Source organism: Osmerus eperlanus, chromosome 11 (genome assembly GCF_963692335.1).
Source record: "Osmerus eperlanus chromosome 11, fOsmEpe2.1, whole genome shotgun sequence".
Lineage (NCBI taxonomy): Eukaryota > Metazoa > Chordata > Actinopteri > Osmeriformes > Osmeridae > Osmerus > Osmerus eperlanus.
The window spans coordinates 8,748,443-8,769,560 of record NC_085028.1 but is presented as its reverse complement, the minus strand read 5'-3'; the positions used below and the strand labels follow the sequence as shown (position 1 = coordinate 8,769,560).

Here is a 21,118-nt window from a genome sequence, read left to right as displayed (position 1 = left end):
GATAACAATTCTCATTTGGAATAGTTTTTTTGAGGTTGGATCTATTTTTGAAAAATGGGGTGGGAGCATTAAGGTGTGACAGTGTGTCACTGAGTGTGACAGATGGTTACTTGTTTGTAACTAATAAATCCAATAAACAAATATACATTCAGGCAGGATGCAGAAAATAAATGTTCATATCCGGTTCTGATGTAATGCTGTTACAGTTTTTAAACTGTAATTTAAAAAACCCTTCACATTCAAGTTTATATTTTGCACAGGTAACCTACAAATGAAGCCTGATAAAAACTCCTCCCTTAACCCTTAAACAAAAGCTAAAATGACTGCATAAACAACATGACAATTGCAAATACTTGCTTAATCACATTGGTCTGGTCTTATGCATCAAAGAGTTAATAATTTAATTAAATTCTAAAACACAGTTTTAGTCCAGCAGTTTATTGGAAGACCATCTGAAAAAATCCAAATGACAACAGATAAATATGAATATATGATCTGATACAATTCAATACAAAAAGCATTGACCCATACATTTGTGCGTTTTCCATCCACATACATGGCCTGCAATTCCGTATGAATGTGTAAAAAGTGCTTCAAGTTTGCTGTGCTGTTAGTTTATGTTATTATTAACAGTATGTTAACATTTTATCATTGTAAATCAGTTGAGGAAAAATACATGTCTAAACATTTAAAACCCTGAAAAGTTGTTACATTTCAGGTCATGCTACTAAACTTGGGTCTGGTGCTACATAAATACTTTTAAGGATGCTTCAAATTATTTACCCTTGTTTAAAACATAAATAAAAAAGTACAAACCATACAAATTCACCACAAATAAAAATGCAGTCGACTTCTTATGAAACTATGCCAACCTGTAATTCTATTTCATTAATCATCTATAAATTAATAAAATACATTTCCACTTAAATTAAATTATATTAAGTTTGTGATTTCAAGTCTCAATTTCATTAGCTTCCTCAATACCCAGGGCATTATTGAAGAGGTTGGCCACTTACACACAGTAGCAGCAGGCAAATGGCACATTTTGGAATTTAAATAATTTCATACAATGCTTGTAACCTAAAGCAACTGAGAGCTTAGTTGTAACATTTACATTACTCCCAGTGCCTACAGTAGGGATGTACAGTAGGCAGTGCAGCGTCTCCTTACAGTATGGAGGTGACATCATATGTCAATGGACATCCCATCAAAAAAGCTAGACAGTGTATAGATGACAACTTTCAGCCGAAGATGACACTTGAAAATGTTATAACGTCATAATAATGCAATTGTTTTATACTAAGAATGCAATAAAATCTGACAATGTAGTCAGTATCAGATATGCCTTAAAAAACAAGTGAGAAAAAAAAGAGTGTAACAAATAATAATAATGAATAATAATAAATAGTAACAATAATAACTAATGACAATCCTCCAGCCACTTCATCAGGTTTCAAACCAAACCATTTACTATAATAGGGTTTTTTAAAGGAGTTCTGAGTGGGCCCGAGAGGCTGTATTGATCAGTGTTTGCCCATCTTTGATGATGGGTGAACACATGCACAAGGTCTCCTGGGTGTTGGTGTGTATGTCTATCATGTACACCAAACACCAAGCCCCATGTGACCCCAAGATCGCCGATTATTAATTAATTAAATTAAATTTAAAAAATTATATTGCAATTATTCAATAATGTTATTTATTGCAAGTTATTTCACTATCTAATGTTTTATTGGTCTCAAATGACAGGTGAGTTAGTCAGGTGTGGCTGTGTTTCACTGTGTTCTTTATGGTCCACTTCTGGCCGGAGCAGGTCTGAAGAACCAGCAGGTACCCAAAGTAGACTTTCGCCTTCACTACCTCCAGACAACGACCAGTGGCTCTGTTCCTGATTGGCTCATTCTTAATAACAGAACAGGAGATCATCGTTAAGCCATTAGTAGTCCCCCAGAGATATTCACGTCTTACACCCAGCTTTGAAACACAGCACTAAGAGATGAATGGAGAACATTGTTCGGTAATTCAATTTATTGTCTTAAGTGTCTTTTTTTTATACAAAGCTAAATGGTGAATAAATCCCAGATAATGTCTTTGATGCTAATCTCTGCAAAGGAAAACAAAATACATTATGATGTGTTTCAAGTCCACAACCATCGTGTTGATCACCTCCTTGGAGTCTCACCTGAGTAAAGAGCCAGGTAGTCTGCTTGGAGTCAAAGACGCTTTCACATTTGACGAGTTGAGGGAAACTGCTGACCTTATCATCCATCAGACAGCGTGTCTCCTCTCCTGTGCTGCCCAAGGCACCCAGGTAGAACTCACCAGTCTTAGTGTAACGCCCCAACTAGCACAGAACAGAGACAAACACACTTAGCTGTGCAATTGTTGACGTGACTATTCATTGATAAGACATTCACAGTAGATGTCGTAACTCCTAAAACAACTCCCACATCACACCATACCAGATGAGAATTGCAATCTCAAAGAATATACAAAAAGTTAAACTATATTTTTCTTGTTTCTTAAAGAACTTCACTTCAGATACATTTGTAGATCTACGGCATGCGTTGTGTGCCTGTGGTAGTTACTTACCTGAGGCCCCTGTCCATGACAGGGATGCAGAATGGCTGTGTGATTCTCTTTCTCTCCCTGGTCCAAACACAGATGAGTCACATTGACATTACGAATCTAAAAATACAGGTGGGGGGAGGGGAAGGAGGAAAGGGAGAGAGAAACAGAGAAGAAAAAAAAGTGTTAGAATGTTACCTGACTTAACTGTGAACAAACATTACAATTGCTGTCTGGCTAGTTTGTTCTGAAATCGTGCCAATGTGGATCACCTACAGGGACCTAGAGATGTAGATTGGCCAATTTACGAACGTGACACAACTCATGAATCAGGTAAATAACATGGCCAACTCACCACACCGTAGTAGAGAGTGTTGTTGTACCTCCTCATCTCTGGGTAGACATTGTCCAGGTACCACTTAAATGTTTTACAATGCAGCCTGTTCCTTAACTCTACCCTCTCTGAGATGTCTCCAATGTCAATCCCATGATTCTAAAAGAAAATGTACAGGCATTGAGTCTCAACATACAACAGGGCCATAATGTAAGGTAGTTTGACAAGATAATGTACAGGTCATAAAGGCAAAGTTATAACATGATTAAGGAAATTAAGCTACACTGCCAACAACTATTTTGTTTTGGTTTCAGTTTACACTCCAGGCGAAGCTATCTCTGTATAAAGTATTTTGTCATTTGTATTTTACCAAGTAGTGGGTAGGTTTGTACTGACATTCTGATGGTTCATTCAGCCTCATACTATGTGCTTAATATGTTAAAAACAATCAATTGATTAGCTATTGCCTTATTATCTTACTATTCATTCAAATTCAATCCTATTGTAACCTATATTGTTTACTGATAACAGTCACAGGTCTATGATGTAGTATCTGCCTGAGCATACAACAAACATCTGTTGGCTGTACGTTCTCTTTGTTTTCCTTATTCTCTAAAAACACTATACTCTGACTTTCATGCCTCAGAGAGACTTTGCTACAACCACTGTGTGTCTTAACTGGTCATTTTCTTTGTCGAGGTGTATGTTAACTCTCTCTCCAATCAGCTGGTTGTCTAATACTTATATACCCAGAACCTAAACTGATAGTCACACCATTCAAGTGGAAACCTCCCCACTCACCTCCATAGGTATGTTCCAGGCCATGTAGACATTGGACTTGAAGTCATCCATCCAGACCTCGGCCACACGTAGGGCATTGCGGCGTGTGTGGAGGGCGAGGTTGGTGACGTAGGGCTTCTTGGTCCTGGCAATGTGAGCCACTCTGGAGCAGGGAAGCACCTCCATGCTGCCCCCACAAAGCCACACCTTGAGATCCACGAGGGTGAAGAGCAGTAATACACTGTTTACACTCTACAGTGACTCATCCAAGCCCACACACTTAGAAGGGCATTTCGATTATCAATAACAAATGCTTGCAAACGCATATCAACCTAATGCACAATGTGTTGCATAAATAATACACCGTACACCTTCTATCCTCCAATCCTTGGCCAAGCACACAACAGCATTCAGCCTTCCTTTTTATATACATGCATCTATCTTCATTCCCCGACCAGTCCCCCCACACATACACAGACACACACACTTCCCCTCTGCCCCAGGTCTCCCGACGGTGTTTCATTAGTCAGTTGTGCCACACTGCAAAGTCCACGCTCCATTTAGAACAGAAGGGAGAAGTGGGAGAGAAAATGGGTGACACACAAACCCTGATCCCCAGTTCTATATTCTCCCCTCCGTAGACGTCCATGCCAGAGTCCAGCAGCCCCAGCTCCCCAAAGTACTCCCGGTTGGCCACGAAGGAACAGCCAATCATTGCAGGAGTCCTAGGGGTGGGAGAAAATGAGTTCTGGGTTTGAGAGCTCTTTCTCTTCTACTTTTTTGAACTTTTCATTTTTAACAAGAACATTTGAAAATAGGACAGTTTGCTGGAATCAAAACCCTTCCTTAAGATATAACCTAGAACAAACCGTGTGTGTGCCTTGCCTCCATGTCTACCCACCTAATTGGAGCAGAGGTGTCCCCATCGTCCCACCACTTCCTGGGTGGGGAGATGTACATGCACCACAGCTCCCAGTTATAACCGTGGCCAGAGTTCTCATAGCGTTCCAGCTCAAACGTTTCATGCTTGATGTTATCGATGGAGGGCAGAATTATCCTCCTGTGGTCGTCTTTGATTCTGGTCAAAACCGGCTCAACCCTGGCAGAGAGAGACCGACAGATGGTATGGGGTTTCTTTTATGATCTCTCTCTAAGAAGTTGGACTTCTTCGATATTCTTTTTGAATTTTTGAATTGACTCAGAGGGTTATTCCATTGAGAGAAGTGCTCGAGAGTCTGCTGTGGGGCCAAGTCAACCCTGGTCTGTAACATGTGAAGAGTGTTACCTTTCTTATAGAATGCTGCAGTTTAGACCTAGAGTACACTACTTTATACAGTAATGAGCATGTCAGTTGTAAACAGGCACCTACAATTTATTCCTTATTTCCTGAATTAACTCCCTCCAAACTATTTATTAAAACGTACAAATCTATATAGTACGTGAAGACAACTTGTGTCTCAAAGGCAGCAGTAAACTCACCAGGTGGGTGTAAACTCAACGTGAGCATCAAAAAACCCAACCACCTCGCCACTGGCAACCTTCCAGCCCTCGATACGTGCACGGATAAGCCCCTCCCTCCTCTGGTTCCTCACGATTTTCACAAGGCCTGGGTAACGCTTGTTCACGTAGTCTTCCAGTGGGCCTTTCAGTTGCTCTGTGATGACACATGATGGGCATGCACACATTTACACACATATAAATCCAAAGACATCCCCATTTGAGCAAATAGAAACACAAATGCACACACACAGGAAGAGATTACATTTCTTACTGCCCGAGAGAGATTCTGTGCTTGCTAACAGTCTCAATACAACACCAGAGGGAATGTGGGGCTTACTGAGCTCTACCCCTTGATCACTCACTGAAATGATCGGCCTCTCTGACACACTGTTAGCATCCCCCTTCCTTTTACTCATTTCCCACACACACACCCTCCCTTTCCTTCCTCCTCTTCCTCTGTCTTTCATACACACACACCCTTGGTCCCATGACACAATGTCTCTCGTACATGTACCCCCTGGTCCCATGGCACAATGCGTGACTGCGGGAACAGACGAGAGATATGTGGACAGTAGAGTATGTGTTATTTGCTTACATGCTGCTCCCTGTCCGCCACTGCAATCTCTTCCCTTTCCCCCTCGTTGATAGATGGTTGGCTCTGCGCCATCCAACCGTGCCAAGAGCAGAGGGGGAATTGAACTGTCTCCACCACCTTTTTCCTCGTTCCACCTCTTCATCCTTCTTTCTTTTTTCAGTCTCTCTTTTCTCTCTCCCCCAACCCTACCACAATCTAGCCCTGTCTCTGTTTTGCTCCTCCCTCCCTCCGATTTCTCTACCCATCCATTCTCGCCTCCTTAATTTCCTCTGTCTCTACCTTTTTTCTCTAGGTCTCTCTCTCTTGCTCTCTCTCTCTCCCTCTTTCTCTCTCCCCTTCCATCTCGTCTATGCCTATTACTCTCTTCACCCATGGCCTGTCCTCTTTTGCCTTTTGCTGTCCCTCATTTACTTTCCATCCCTCCCTCTCTCCATCCCTCTATCTCTCCCACTCCTCACTCTCCCTCTTCTGATTTGTTCCCTCCTCATCCCCTACACAAAACAGACCCAATAAATAAAACACAGAGATCCCCCTTGACACCCTATTGCGGTTTTCCGCCTCTAACTGTCTCAGAGCCGACACCATCCGTCACCGTCACCAGGACAAACACAGAGCACCAATAACACCAAGATGGATTTTGTCAAGGAGACATTGACTCCAGCTGGCTACCCGTCAAACTGTCACCACGTCACTATAGCTCAGTTGTGGCCGATGCTATGGGTGTGCCCTCTGTTACAGCTGCATGGGCAAATCATTTTTTCGCTGATATTGTTATGATAGAAAACCAATGTGATGAGGCTAAAAAGAGAGTACCAAACCAACATGCGTGCAAGATGTAAAGACAGCATATCTGCTGTGTCTGTCAATATATTGATGTGCTCTTTGTGAGACAGGAGGCCTCAAAATGAATGCTTATGTTTTAGTTTACTGTCTTAATTAAAATGTATACATATGAATTAAAATGTATACATTTGTGTGTGTGTGTGTATAGAGGTGTTTTTACTCACCATCATCACTGTTGTCGTCGACAAGGATGATCTCCTTAAGCAGGTGGGCTGGTGTGTGATTGACCGCTGAGTGGACAGAGCGCAGGATCACTGACAGGGCCTCATTGATGAAGATGAAAACGAGGGAGATTGTGGGGAGGTCCCTTGGGTAGACTGCCCTCTTACACCTATGTCACACACGTGTACACATTCAATTGCCTGTCAAATAGCAATTATGGACACAATGGAGAAACTTGAGGCTGACATAACAGTTTTGGGCACTTTACATTAAGGCTACATTAACTAGCATGTAACTACATAGCAATACCTCGAGTAACAATATTATACTTACATACGAACTGTTATTTAGACATCTTTACAGTTAAGTGGTACAAGTTATTCCACAAATGAAACTCTTCTATAGGGGAGGTTGGGTTTTCCAGGGGTAAGTGGATGTTAACATTGATCTTGGTTTGGTGACACAACCTTCAACTACCCCTTTACAAAACACCCTTACACCACCTGCCCCCCTTACTGTACTTACACTTTAGTAATACTATTTTCCTATAACACTTATGTCATACAATTTCATTGCATTGTAATTATTACATAGCGACTAATGTTTTAGTATAGGTAATGCTATAGTTACATGGCAGTTAATGTTACCTTAATGTAAAGTGTTGCCCAGTTCTATGATATGAAATAAAAAGTCCTAACATTACATTACGTCAATTAAAAATGATTCCAAGTCAGCTGTGCCTAACTTTATGTTGCCAGGTTGTTCTATTCCTCTACAGATGGTGTTTCTCTACAGATGGTGTTTCTCTGAGTGGCTGGCAATATGTTCATAGAATTTGAATGCAATCATGCGCCTTTTCTTGCTCAACATAATCACACACTTTTTTTTCACAGTTATTGCCCAATCACAGTGCGGAAAGTAGCAAGAGATAAAAGGTCTATTTTTACTGTAGCCTTTGTTGTTAAAGTTAGAGTTAATGACAAGAAAGGGTGAAGAAGTTGTGTCCCGGCAGTTCACACAGGTTCCCTTCCGTTTCCTTGCCTTTCATCTCTTCTGTACTTAGTTGCCAGACAGTCAACTGGCAGTACAAGATCAGATTGGACTAAGAAGACCATCAGAAGAGACACATTAGTTAAGTTCTGTTTCAGAACTCTCAACTTTTTTGCTTAAAGCTTCATGCAGGGCATCTAGATACTGTACATAACCCAGAGGAAAAGCAGCTTTCTCAGAGCTGAAAGACAATGCTGTGTTACCAACATTGTGTCATGCCTCGTTTTGAAATATACCTTAGAAGTGTGTGAGTTAATGTTCCCTGAGGGGAGCTCAAGGATGATTGTTTATGAAGACATTGGCATATAGGAGCGGATGGGCTGTGATGGGCTGTGAATGTTGCAACTTTATCAAACCAGGAAAGACAGTGAGGGATTACTATTACACATTATCTGGTTTTAGAAGACAAATTGTGTTTGTATGACTACAATTCTGCAGTAAAAGTTTAAAGTCAAATTTGTTCTAATGCTTTAGCCGGTACTAAACATACAGCTTAGGGCATCACTTGTTGTGTTACGACAACTTAAGCCTAGGCTAGGGGTGTTGAAATGGTGGCCCATTTATGACAACACATGCAGTCCTCTGAGCCAGCACTCACTTGTTGGGGCGGTAGTCGGGAATGCTCCTGTCCAGGGAGATTTTATCACTCAGGTAGGCGTTGTAGCCATACTTTTCTCTCAAGACTTTGGCATTGCTCTGCTCCTCTGGCGACAGGGTGGCAGGTAGGCCTGCCTTCCCTCGCCCCCCAAAGCCCTCGGTGAGGCCTAGTGACTTAGACAGACCTGTGAAACATGGTCCAGTACAACATCCAAGTTATTACTTGTGTGCCATTTATCATCCCTTGATATTGATGAAAATAAATCTAGAATAGTCGGACAACCACATGCCATATGGACATATGGACATTCCACTATACAAAGAAACTAACAATGAATAGAAACAATAAATAGAATGGTCCATCTGATACCACACATCTAGCTTCACAAAACAGATAAACTAAACATAAATATATTGCTTTCAATTATTAAAGGCAGTGCCCTGATTGGACAGAAAGCGTCTGACAGGAGTGTTAAAGCTTTAAAGTGTAAATATAGCCATGCCATTGAGCTGTCTGTAGACCACGTCCTCCAATGACCCCAGTCTCTTCAGCAGCACCTCATGGGTGATGGAGCCTTGAGCTGTGCTGTTGGTTCGTGACTGCCTCTTCCCTTCACCTAACAGGTCCTGACCGGTGCCTTTGACACTGCTTGTGTTGCACCTGGCCCAAAAGGCCATGAACCCTGCGACCACAATCACGTTGAGCACCAAGAACACTCTCCATCTTCTGAACACAGAAGCCATTAAAGTCGCCAGCGCCCGGGATCCAAGGAGCACAATCCTTGAAGAGATGTTGCAGGAGTCCCCGTATTTATATATATTTCGATGCGTAATAAGCTGAAAATAGAGTAATGTGCACCGTTATTTACTTTCATGTTAAATGGCTTTGTTCTGGCAGACCATCAATGACCAAAAAATATTTCATCATCTACTCTCCTCCTTCTGCTATCTGGGTACCTTGTGGGGATCTGCTAAGCGCCGAGACATCCAACTGAGACCCAAAGACTCACACACAACTGTCTTGAACTTCATTCATTCATGTTATTCCTTCTAAACTATACTAAAATATTCAGTCATTGGTGTGGCCTTTGGACTGAGGATTTTGGATTGTACAGTATTTTAATGAAACATTCCCAGTGATTGACCATACACAAGTAACAAACAAATACAATTAAAAAAACATTTAAATCAGTCATCTTCAGTCATTGTAAGAGTAGCCTAAGTCATATTGAGGTACTTACCATTTCGCATTGGAGGGGTTATTAGGTTGCGTCCCCTTTCTGGGAAATTTGGGGAGCTTAGTCATGGGTTTTCATGCGTGTCTCCGGCTCGTGTCTTGTTATAAGATCATCAGCACAAATAGCCTGCCGAATATTGGTCTGATATAATTTGATGAGCCAATGTTTTTGATATTTAAAGAGTCGGAAGGTAATGTCTGTCTTCTTTTCGATTGCGGTAGGGAGTCTGCTATTTGGTGTCATTTACATGTGAGCTAGTGAGCGCGCCTAGCGCACTTGTCATTGGCCATGTGGATACCCCCAAATGGGATTCCTTTTTAACCAAGGAAAGATAAGCTACCTGTGGGACCCATTTGAAAAGAGGATGAAGGACAGCAAGAGACTGATGGAGTTTGATTCAGTGCTGGTTGGGCACTGGTTGGGCACCGGTGGGCATTTCAATGGGGCTCTGCAGAGCACCTTGACTATATAATTAGTGGGCCTCGGAAACCCTGTGAGGACTGTATTTATGCATTTATTGAAAACAATTATTGTATTTTTCTTTCACGTTGTCTGCCTTACACATGCGCAAAATAACAGTCTCTACCGCACCATACTGGGAAAAAGGTTGTGACAGCTAGCTACCCGCATTGTTCCATGCAGTTCCTTTCCACCCCTACTGGTAGTAAGGGTTTATTACACAAGCACTGCGCCGATGTCCGCGGATCTTGAAAATCATATAGAAAACAAATAATCACATCGAGCGCATTTCCCATACCTGAGCAGTTGCCGTGCCGTATCACGCATGATCAATGGTTGTTAGATTGTTTAACGTTTGCATTGCATAAGACTGCACCAGAGCCGGTTTTAAAAAATAATACACAGATGCAACCTATCCAATCCTTACACAGTACAGCATAGGCTGGCATGCGAATTAAATCATGAGAACGCGTTGTTATAGGTTACTCCTTTCAAAATCACAGAAACGCGCTGATAACACCTCTGATATTCCCGCGGTTTGCTTGTTCATTGTGTGGCACTATTTCTTTTAACTCTCCTTATGTGCCAGATAACGCTGAAGAATGGCACGTGGAAAAACACGGAATGGAGTTTCTGTTACGGACCACACAAACAAACAAGACAAAGGTTCACTAAAAAGTTAATTAAAACATTGCATTCAACCCTTGTTAGACATTACTTTTGTTGTCAATATTGTCAATAGCCTATAGTATAAAACGAGTAATCGGATTTATGTAAATCTTCTCATTTAAAATGCAATAGAACTTGTGGCCTTTTCCCCTTAATGCGTCAGACATTAGAGCTCTGAATTGGTATAGGTCCCGTTGTAATGACAAAGTTATGAATTTACGCTACAACAAGTTGCTTGAATTTTGTATTAAAAACATAGTTAATACTACGTCTAAAAAACCTGCCCCTAAATACTACGCAGTCTGATCCCCAAAAAATAAATACACATCCATATCTTACCAAATGCTTGATTATTTAATGTCATGATGATATGTGTATCAGTCCCAGCAGAGTCTATCTTTCTATGCAAGGAAGTCAACATCTTGAATCTAAGAGATTAGTATTCTGAATCTGTTGGGATAAAAATGAGAATCCCTGAGCTTTTGGTAAATCAAAAGTAAACTTTTCTTATTGTTTATTAATTACCAGTATTCACAGAGTGGATAATTCCCAGACCCAAAACTTTTTTGCATTTATAGCGTCAATAGGCTACTGGTGGATGGGTGGCGATGCATGTTAAACAATTATCTCATGAGAACACACAACACTGGAATCCTTTGTGAGGTGCTATGCTCTGAGATCTTTTAACATGCACACTCATAGTTGTGACACACGCACACACATGGTATACTATAGCTCAGAATTTTGGGCCCCATGACAAACAAATCTAATTGCTCTGCGCAGCTGTTGGCACCACATCTCTAGGACCTAACTGTCCCATCCAAAGCTTTACGTAACTCGAATTAAAAAATATAATATCATTTTTATATGAGTTTTTACCCATTTTGGGGGGCCCTGTCAGTCAGGGGCCCTTGGAACACACCCTACAATTTCCCCAGAAATTGTACCCTCTCTAGTTAATCTCTGCTACACTTCCCTCTCATTCAACCTGTCCTAGTTACTGCAATGTGTCAAGGAAGGCCTAACGAGAGAGCCAATTCACTCTAAGGAAACATATTTGCACTGTTAAAACGAATGTAAAAATGTATGTAGCTACTGTGCACTATCAGCAATATTGCACTATTGTAGGCTACTTCACTTGTCTTAGGTTAGCATAGGTTTATAAGGTTAGTATAGGTTATTTCGGCTGCTGGTTGCACTATCAGCAATATTGCGCTATTGTACTTCACTTGTCTTAGGTTAGGTTTATAAGGTTAGTATAGGTTATTATGTGTATTATGTGTATTTAGAGGTTTAGTATACTGTATTGAATATTGTATATTATTTGTATATTAGGAGGTTTACTATATGTTAGCTTATCATATATGTAATCTATGTTCTGTGTACTTCTGTGCCTATGTTATGCCAGGTTGCTTTGCGTTGTCTTGTCCTAAGAATTTCAGTGCCCAGTCTGACCTTGTGTTGTTCTGTGTATCTGACAATAAAAGACTTGAACTTGAAACTGCTGGGTAGATTTTCTTGTTAAGTAGGCCCATGAAGAAAAATGTATAGGCTAGGCAAATGGAAATAAGAAAGTTAATTTTCTTATTACTATTGTTATTATTGCGCTTTCTTTTAGTAGGCTACCTGAATGTTGAAGTGACCCTCCTAAGAAACGACAGTACCAGCAGTGGCCCCAAAACAAATTGAGTTTGAGACCCCTGTTACTATTAGTGACAAACGTTACGTCATTGTCTGGTTGTAGGGCGGGGACTTCGACGGTCTTGTGCGGAAGCAGGAGGTCTCTAGACTAGCCAAAAACAAATACGCCTTGTAAAGCTATCTTTTTTTCCAGCATTTTGCGATAGAGTTACCTAATTTATAGACTAACTCTACACGACACAACATTTTCTTGTAAATTCGTGTGGAAATATCTCAAAAGAAGATGGGTGCCTGTCTTACAGTCGGACCAAATGAAGCTCTTGTTGTTTCTGGTAGGTGTTCCCCTTACTGTAGAGCTAGCTAGCATATGCTTCAGACTATTAATTCTAGCATTTGGTCTGGATACGCCCTCATATATAGCACGTATAGCTAGCACAGACAATTTTACAGTATGGTAGCCACAACTATGTGTATCTGTAGTTACCAATTCTTAATAGGCCAGTACAGTGCTCTTCACGAGTCCCATTCACTAGCTAAGTGTGTATTTTCTTATGTAAGTTAGTGTTGGCCTCCATGTTGCTACTAGTTACTAGCTAGTTAGCAAACCAATTGGTTAGGGCTGTATGCTTGTGATTGAAACAAGCCAACAAACAAGTTGAACCCCTTGCACACAAGTATGTGTATCCTACATTGTTGTTCATTTAATCAAAGGTTAAGCCCAATGACTGTTTAAAGTGAGTACGGCCATGTAGCTAATGGTGGTGTTGCCTAGGATAGGCGGGTTGAATGTAACTACAGAGTACAGTTGGCTCACTTGGTAACTTCCAAGCATAGAACAGTGGGGTTCTTTTTGAGGGTTCACTCCCGGGTCTTGCGCGTAGTCAGCACTATCAAGCAAATAATTCACGTAACTCCTTTTTTTATGCAAGACAGTTAATGTAATGCAGTATTAGGCTACTATCACAATTCAAGAAATCTTATTAGTCGGCTGTTTTGGTGACACTCATGTTGTGTATGCTTCTCTCCTCAGGTGGATGTTGTGGTTCAGATAACAAAGCCTACATGGTAGGGGGCTGGGCCTGGGCATGGTGCCTGGTCTCTAACACTCAAAGGTGAGGCTGTCGATGATGGTCTATAATCTTTGTTATTTTTTTAAATAGTAATTTAATATGTAGTTTTTTTTCCTCATTCAAATATTCCATTAAGGCAAGCCCACACGCATAATTTCGGTCTGAGGTTTGTCGCTATGCATAATAGATAAAGCTCAGCTCTTGAAACAATACTGCTCTTGGCAATATAATATATAGGAAATTAGTGAAGTGTATTTTCCTACAGGTTTATGATGGAAAAATTGCAAAGGTCAAATGTCCCACACTGTACACAACACATCCTTTTTACTCTAATTCTGAGCAGCTGAGATAGGTTGCTTGCTTCCACTGGCTCGTTAACAATGTGTCATAAGATACTATCAAGTTCCATTCAAGAAAGTTTGGTTTGGTCTTTTTGAAGTTATTGTATGCACCATTTCTCAACAGTTGATGACGCACGCAAAACATGTTTTGAACAGTAGTATTAGGCTAACAATCCCCGGGACAGTTTGGAAGCTTTCCATGGCAGGTCTGTTTGCATAGTTAAAGATTCTGTAAAGTGAAATTGAAAATTAGTTTTAAGTTCATCACAGCACAGAAGAATGTGTTGTTAACTACCCATCCAAAAAAAACTAAACACTGACAAGTATGTTAAATTAGGCTTTGAAATCGTGATAAAATCAGCAGTCTTCTCTGCTTGAGACTGGGGGGGCGTGTCGCCTAAAGGAGCTGAAGCTCCGCCCCCTCAAATTTATTGAATTTAGCAACAACAGCAACACTAGCTAAATCAATTGCAGATATCAGAACAGACCTACCTGCAGTCTCTGAGTGTTTTATGTGTTAATTACTTTGTTTTTGCATCTTACCGTTTACCATCAGCTGAGTAACAGAATGCAACCATCTGTGATCTGACGTAGATTGGTCGCTGTGACGTACATAGGTTGGGTTTTTGCCCCGCCTATACAAAACCTGAGCTGAAAACGGGAGAGAAACTGTTCAACGGTCTAACTCCACATTTCAGCATTTCATTACAGCATCTTTAAGTACTCACCTGCCTAAATTATCAGTGGGGTTGACATAACATAAATCCTTAAGATTCCATGGGGGTATTCCAGAAAGCAGGTTATGCAACATACCCGGGTAAGTTAACTCCTCATATGACAGCCAGCGTTGTAGCAACATTACCAGTAAGTTGCTGCAACATTGTGTGTCAGCTGGAGAGTTAACTTACCCGGTTATGTCGCATAACCAGCTTTCTGGAATACCCCCCAGAACAGATGTGTACAGTAGGTGTGCTCTAAGAAGAAAACAAGCTCTAATCCTGACCTTTTCACAAAATTCCTCTCAGGTCGGTCTCAGTTGTTTTGCAATAAAGACCTGCCTCTCATTGATTTAACCCCCCTTCCTATGCAGGATAACTCTGGAGATTATGACTCTCCAACCAAAGTGTGAGGATGTTGAAACTGCTGAGGGGGTTGCCATCACTGTGACTGGAGTGGCACAGGTATAACTCGTTAATTATGTTGGTAAATAAGGGGATACTCTGGGGATGGGTATTGCTCAATGGTAGAGCATTTGATTGCAGATCCAGAAGTCCCAGGTGAAATTCCACCTCTAAACAATACGTTGGATAAAAGAATCCTCTAGAAAAACATAAGAAATATATATGATGTTTGGAAAAATAAGTAATGACACTGTCATCATTTATTTTCTGTTGCAGTCAATGTTATGATCTGCTGATGTTGCAGTTCTAATGCCAATCAGCTCATTTAGTCTCAGTAGTCTTCAGTATTCATTTTATTCAAATTACTCACGTCTACATACATTAGAAGCGCAGTGATGTTTTGCACTACCAGGGCACAGTTAATCTTTAACTTCCTGCTCGATCTCCTCCCCAGGTCAAAGTCATGACTGACCATGACTTGCTTGCAGTTGCCTGTGAGCAGTTTTTGGGTAAATCCGTCTCAGAAATTAAGGCAGTGGTTTTGCAAACATTGGAGGGACATTTGCGATCAATTCTTGGTAAGAGATGTTGTGTGTCTGTCTGCTTTCAGCAAGTTGTGATCTGATATAGTGACACTTTACTGAAAGTCATACATCCTAGGATTTAAAAAAAAAATGAGCCAAGTATAAGTAGAAAAATATTGAAAGTAACATTTGGAAGCACATATGAAACATGAAGAGATACAGAGGCTTTGACTCAGTTTGTCTCATGCAGGCACACTGACAGTGGAACAGATCTACCAGGACAGGGACCAGTTTGCCCAACTGGTACGGGAGGTGGCAGCGCCTGATGTGGGCAGGATGGGCATAGAGATCCTCAGCTTCACCATCAAGGTTAGTCGGATACATCTTGCCAAGTCAAATAAAGTCAAACATCAGAGCTCTTGGCTCACTTGTGCACCCTACATCGTGGGTCTGAATCCCACTCAGCACAATGAGGTGAAGTTCCATTCTGTAATGCTGCACAGTACACACATTGTATTGAAGTTCAAGTTCCACACCCGCTAGACCTTCAATTTGTATATTTAAAATTAAACGGTATGTAGAAATGAATAGTAGTTCCATATTGCGTGTAACATATGGGTTCCAGTACAAACATGTAAATAAATGTGTGCCATGCATATGTAACCGGTGTGAATCGGTGAAACTCACTCCTCAGGTATGTAACAGGCCACCCGCGTCAACGAAGAGCTAGCTTTTCTTTGGCGTAGTTGGTTGTGGTCGCGCTTGGCAAGTCAGAGGTTGTGCGTTCGAGCCCAGCGAGTGGCGAACCACTTTGGTGACGGAGCGTGGCCACGTCTGTTACATACCTGTCACACATACAGGACACTAGTTCTGTCTGTAAGATACATAATATTTATGATACTTTTTATGATACTATTCTATCATAAATAGCTATTTATGATAGAATATGTCCTTTGTTGTTCATTTGGTATTAATAGGGACGGGAGCGCACAGTCCGCCCTCATGGGTTGTGTACGGGACTGAATGGCATTAAAGGCCTAAATAAGGATTTTGAAAAAATGGCAGGAGACTCTCCTTGACTGTTGTATAAGTTCAGTTCATTAGATGGAACATTAGTGCTAGACAGAGTGTCTCTTGGGTTATACAGATATTATATCTATATACAGAATATAGCCATTAAATCACTTCCAAAAAGACAATGGTAAAAGGATTGTGCTAAGCTTATGGATAGGCTAAATCGCACATGCCTGCATGTTTGTTACTTCAGCATATATATTTTTAGTTTAGTTAATTTTTGTAGCTTGTAGTAATGCTGTGCACTGTCAACTTTACTTGTTAATGAGATCATGCTTGTCCCATCAGTTCTTAATCTACACGTGATAATCAATAAGATGTTATCACTTTTGAATGGGAAAGACTTCTTGATGTTTCAGTAATCAGTGCCCCAGACGTTGATTGAAAAGGCTTTTTTTGTGACGTGTGCTTTGCAGGATGTGTATGATAAACTGGACTACCTTAGCTCTCTGGGAAAGACACAGACGGCCTCTGTCCAAAGGGATGCAGACATCGGTGTGGCTGAGGCAGAAAGAGATGCTGGGATACGGGTTAGTCTGTTTGCATTTTCAATCTTTTGGTCATCCTCATTTTGTTGTGTCATTCTTGATTTGTGTGATTTTTTACTCTGTAACTTGTATTGATGCTCTTCATCTGTTCATTATGGGGTTTCTTCCTCCCTGGATATCCAGGAAGCTGAGTGCAAGAAGGAAATGATGGATATCAAGTTCCAGGCAGACACTAAAATGGCAGACTCAAAACGAGAACTGGAACTGCAAAAGGCTTCTTTCAATCAAGAAGTCAACACCAAGGTTTGCATCTCCAACACACAGAAGCCCAACATCCATTAAATTAATTAAACTTCCTTGAATGTTAACTTAAGTGTTTTTTTCTGGCTGTTATTCTTGCCGTAATAACACTAACATAGGCAGTAAAGTTGATGCATATGCCTGCATCTGCGGTTTGATTCAATTGAAGACAAGTTAGCTGTCTTTGACTTCTAATGTCATAGTTCCTAATAATACCTGTAGTGAATAAGCAATATCAGTTCATTTAAGGCAGTTTTTGGAAGATACTAATTTGTTAGGTCATTATCCTTCCCACTGTGGACCACATCCATATGTCTCTGACATTGACCCCATCGCCCAACACAGACGATCAGCTCTCTCTGTCTTCTCTTTCTCTCTGGGGGACAGAAAGCAGAGGCCCAGCTGGCCTACGAACTACAGGCAGCCAAGGAGCAGCAGAAGATCCGTTTGGAAGAGATTGAGATTGAAGTGGTCCAGAGAAAGAAGCTGATCATCATTGAAGAGAAGGAGATCCAACGTACGGAGAAGGAGCTTATCGCCATGGTGAAGAGGCCCGCCGAGGCTGAAGCCTACAAGATGCAGCAGCTGGCCGAGGGACAGAAGTGAGTGATTAGTCCCATGCACCTCCACTTATGTCAGAAGTCTTCTTTTGTTGTTCCATTGTTCCAAGGCTCCATTGGAATCCATTTAAGTCAGTCCAATGGGTTATTCAAGAGATAATGACTCTTGAATGGATCTTTCTCTTTAATCATTATCTTATCCATTTCAGAGTAAAGAGGGTGCTGACAGCCCAGGCAGAGGCAGAGAAGATCAGGAAGATAGGTGAGGCTGAGGCTCTTTCCATAGAGGCAGTGGGGAAGGCAGAGGCTGAGAAGATGAGGCTGAAGGCTGAGGCCTACCTGCAGTATGGAGAAGCAGCCAAGATTGCCCTGGTCCTGGAGGCCCTGCCCAAGGTAAAACACCTAATATCATGATTATGAGACTAAGCCAAGTACAGAAATCTTTCATGGCAGGTCCATTGTTAGATTTACAGCATTATTTGTGGCAGTAAGTCAGAGGTCATCCACATCATGTGACAAGATGAACAAGGTGTGTATGCAATGCCATACACACCTTGCATGTAATTTTAATCCTGGCCTTACTACATTCACACAGATTGCTGGCAAGGTGGCAGCCCCGTTGTCCAGGACTAATGAAATCGTCATCCTGAGCGGGGAGGGAAACCGTGTGACTGGGGAAGTGAATCGCCTCCTGGCTGAACTTCCTGTGTCTGTTAACGCCCTGACTGGAGTTGACCTAACAAAGGTAAGAATGTGTGGAGTCCCCAAAGCAGTTCCCAGACAGATTAATGGTCTCATAACTAAGAAAAACTGTTTTAACGAGCCTTGTCATTTCACAGGATTTTTGTTATTCTGCAAATTTGTTGATGTTGACCGTTCACCTGTTATCCATTGGCATGAATACAACTTTCTGTTCCTATTCAACAGATTCCTTTACTGCAGAAGATGACTGGTGCTCAAGCCTGAAAACAATCCACCTTACTCAAAGATGTTTTATGCATTCTCATTGACTGCCTTCAGTACACTTGAAAATTATTTTTGTTCTTTTATATGTTCATGAACAAGTGGATATTTTGAAACCTCTGGTGCCTTAATTTCTACAGGACCAGAATATCTGCATGTACCTCTATATATATATATCTTTGAGTTCAATCATTTTTTTTATAAAACATAGAAGCCACTAAAAACCATGTAATTACATGGATATCTATTTGTACCTCTTCATAAGCATGGTAATATTTTTTGTTTATGTATACCTCATCTCCAGTTTCTAATATAGTTGCCCTGTCCTAGCCATCTGTCTCATTCTCATGGTATCTATTTTGGGGTTTATGGCAATTCTCACTCACTGTACATATCTGTTAATAATTTGATTACATTTAACTCTGTTTTGTCTTAGCGTTAGAATTAATCATCTTAAACAACATTCTCAAACATGACACACTTTTGGGAAAAGTTCACATATCTCTACTAGAGTGGATAATTTGTCTCCATGTAATTGATTTCCAGACTTGATTATTAAGATTTCCAATAATATGAATTAGAGTTACAAGAGAGAGTTAATCTCATATTTTCTGCTTTCTGGAGTAGCAGTATGTTGTTCTGGAGAGTTGTTGAAAGGCCTCAGTTCAGTTTAACTCATGGCCTAGATTCCCAGAAGAGTAAGGACAACATTTTTGGGAGATGATGTTAGTCAAGAATGGTTGACGTGCTCTAAAAGCATCTTTAGTTAAGGAATTCATAAATTGTCCATCAAACTATTGACCAACAGTCATCAATTTTACTGGTAACGAAGTTGAGATTGTTGTAGAAAATGATGAGCCTGGCAGAAATCACTATGTTGATTCTGTCTTTGTAACATTGTTTGATTTGATATTATGTAACACAGTTATAATATTGTCTTTTATTTTATTTGTACAATTTATATAGTAATATTTTTAAATAATTTACGCCATGTTTGACATTCCTTTTAGGTCTGTCTGTAAATTACTGTTTGTTTGTAAAGTACTCTTTTCAAAATATACTTTTTACTCTCATATCTTACACTTATAAGATACTTCTGTTTAGACAAGGCTGTGAGATATGTGGTTTATGTTCTTTTAAAGGAAGTACCACAGTAAAATATGTATGCTGTTACATTGTTACCTGCATTGATTTAATTTGAATTCTTTTGAATATACAGTTGAATATGGTTTTTGAAGGATTAACCAGGGAGTAGTACATTGAAAAAAAAGCCAAAATCAGTAGCAGGTTTATTATGTTTTCTCTTTGTATGCTGTCATCACCAATTTGACATCTTATTAAAATGTTAAATAATACAAATTTGCTAAACTACAGAGAACTCTTGACATCTGGGATTAATTTTATCAATGGAAAATCTGTAAAAGACTGTTAAATCATGCATTGGAATTTAGCTAGTCCTAAACTGATAATTCAATGTCTAAATATGATTTGTTGCTGCTACTTAACCCTCGTGCTGCCTTCGGGTCACATGACCCAAAGGTTCATAACGAACCATCGTTGTGTTTACCCAATTTTACCCCATACAAAAACAAATACAAATAATTTTCTTTTAACCATTCCAATGTGGGGGGTCTGAGACAGCCCGACAGTTAAAAGAAAATGCTTCACTTTGTTTTTGTATGAGGTAAATTTGTCACAATACGACGGTGGGTCACAATGACTGATGGGTCAGAATGACCCGAAGATAACACAAGGGTTAAACGAATACCGTGATTTTCCCCCCCAGTGTGTCTGGACTCTTTGATTTAAAGTAACAGCACTTTTTGCAATCAAGAACAAATTATTCGTTTTTTTTTCAAGGATAGCATCTGTTGAAATACCCTTAAACTTTAAGTGTGTGAAAATTACCATTTACCTGTTAAGTGTAAAATATTACCTCACTAACTTTATTATGGTCATTTGGGTTATTGTGAGCATTCGAAGACTGATCCTGCATGTTTGTGCATGTTATTCATGTGTAGTTAACTTCATATTACATATGACTATATATCAGTCTTTTGTCTGTTATTTTAATAAAATTGGAGCAAATACTTGTTAAGTTTTTTTTCAACAATGGGTTGAAAGGTAAAAGCCAAGTTTGGCATACCTGCATGCTTTTTCCTAAATCAACTGAACATTTCTTTACTGCATTAAATGCAATTTTTGATACTAACGTCATTGATGATTTACAGATTTACAGAC

The 21,118-nt window shown here is 40.3% G+C and overlaps 2 protein-coding genes across 2 annotated transcripts; one reads left to right on the top strand and one right to left on the bottom strand.

Moving 5' to 3' along the window:
* Positions 1–428: 428 nt before the first annotated feature.
* Positions 429–10,715, bottom strand: galnt17 (polypeptide N-acetylgalactosaminyltransferase 17). Its single transcript, XM_062473612.1, has 12 exons — positions 9,671–10,715; positions 8,933–9,266; positions 8,431–8,614; positions 6,785–6,951; positions 5,162–5,336; positions 4,584–4,781; positions 4,290–4,407; positions 3,704–3,889; positions 2,924–3,061; positions 2,593–2,688; positions 2,183–2,344; positions 429–1,902 (listed from the first exon to the last, which is right to left on the bottom strand). Exons 1-12 carry the CDS (start codon positions 9,671–9,673, stop codon positions 1,759–1,761), a joined length of 1,905 nt encoding a protein of 634 aa, XP_062329596.1. The 5' UTR covers positions 9,674–10,715; the 3' UTR covers positions 429–1,758.
* Positions 10,716–12,543: 1,828 nt separating this feature from the next.
* Positions 12,544–20,384, top strand: flot2b (flotillin 2b). Its single transcript, XM_062473046.1, has 11 exons — positions 12,544–12,768; positions 13,467–13,548; positions 14,938–15,028; positions 15,423–15,546; positions 15,743–15,861; positions 16,983–17,096; positions 17,238–17,357; positions 17,742–17,956; positions 18,124–18,307; positions 18,510–18,659; positions 18,842–20,384. Exons 1-11 carry the CDS (start codon positions 12,720–12,722, stop codon positions 18,878–18,880), a joined length of 1,287 nt encoding a protein of 428 aa, XP_062329030.1. The 5' UTR covers positions 12,544–12,719; the 3' UTR covers positions 18,881–20,384.
* Positions 20,385–21,118: the final 734 nt, after the last annotated feature.

Bases quoted from the DNA above. Each gene is read 5' to 3' on its own strand.
- galnt17 (XM_062473612.1), bottom strand. The intron at 3,062-3,703 runs GTGAGTGGGGAG...ATTTTCTTTTAG, and splicing joins CCTGGAACATACCTATGGAG to AATCATGGGATTGACATTGG. The intron at 1,903-2,182 runs GTGAGACTCCAA...TCTGTTATTAAG, and splicing joins CTACCTGGCTCTTTACTCAG to AATGAGCCAATCAGGAACAG.
- flot2b (XM_062473046.1), top strand. From the start codon at position 12,720: ATGGGTGCCTGTCTTACAGTCGGACCAAATGAAGCTCTTGTTGTTTCT. The intron at 13,549-14,937 runs GTGAGGCTGTCG...CTTCCTATGCAG, and splicing joins CTGGTCTCTAACACTCAAAG to GATAACTCTGGAGATTATGA. The intron at 17,358-17,741 runs GTTTGCATCTCC...TCTGGGGGACAG, and splicing joins ATCAAGAAGTCAACACCAAG to AAAGCAGAGGCCCAGCTGGC.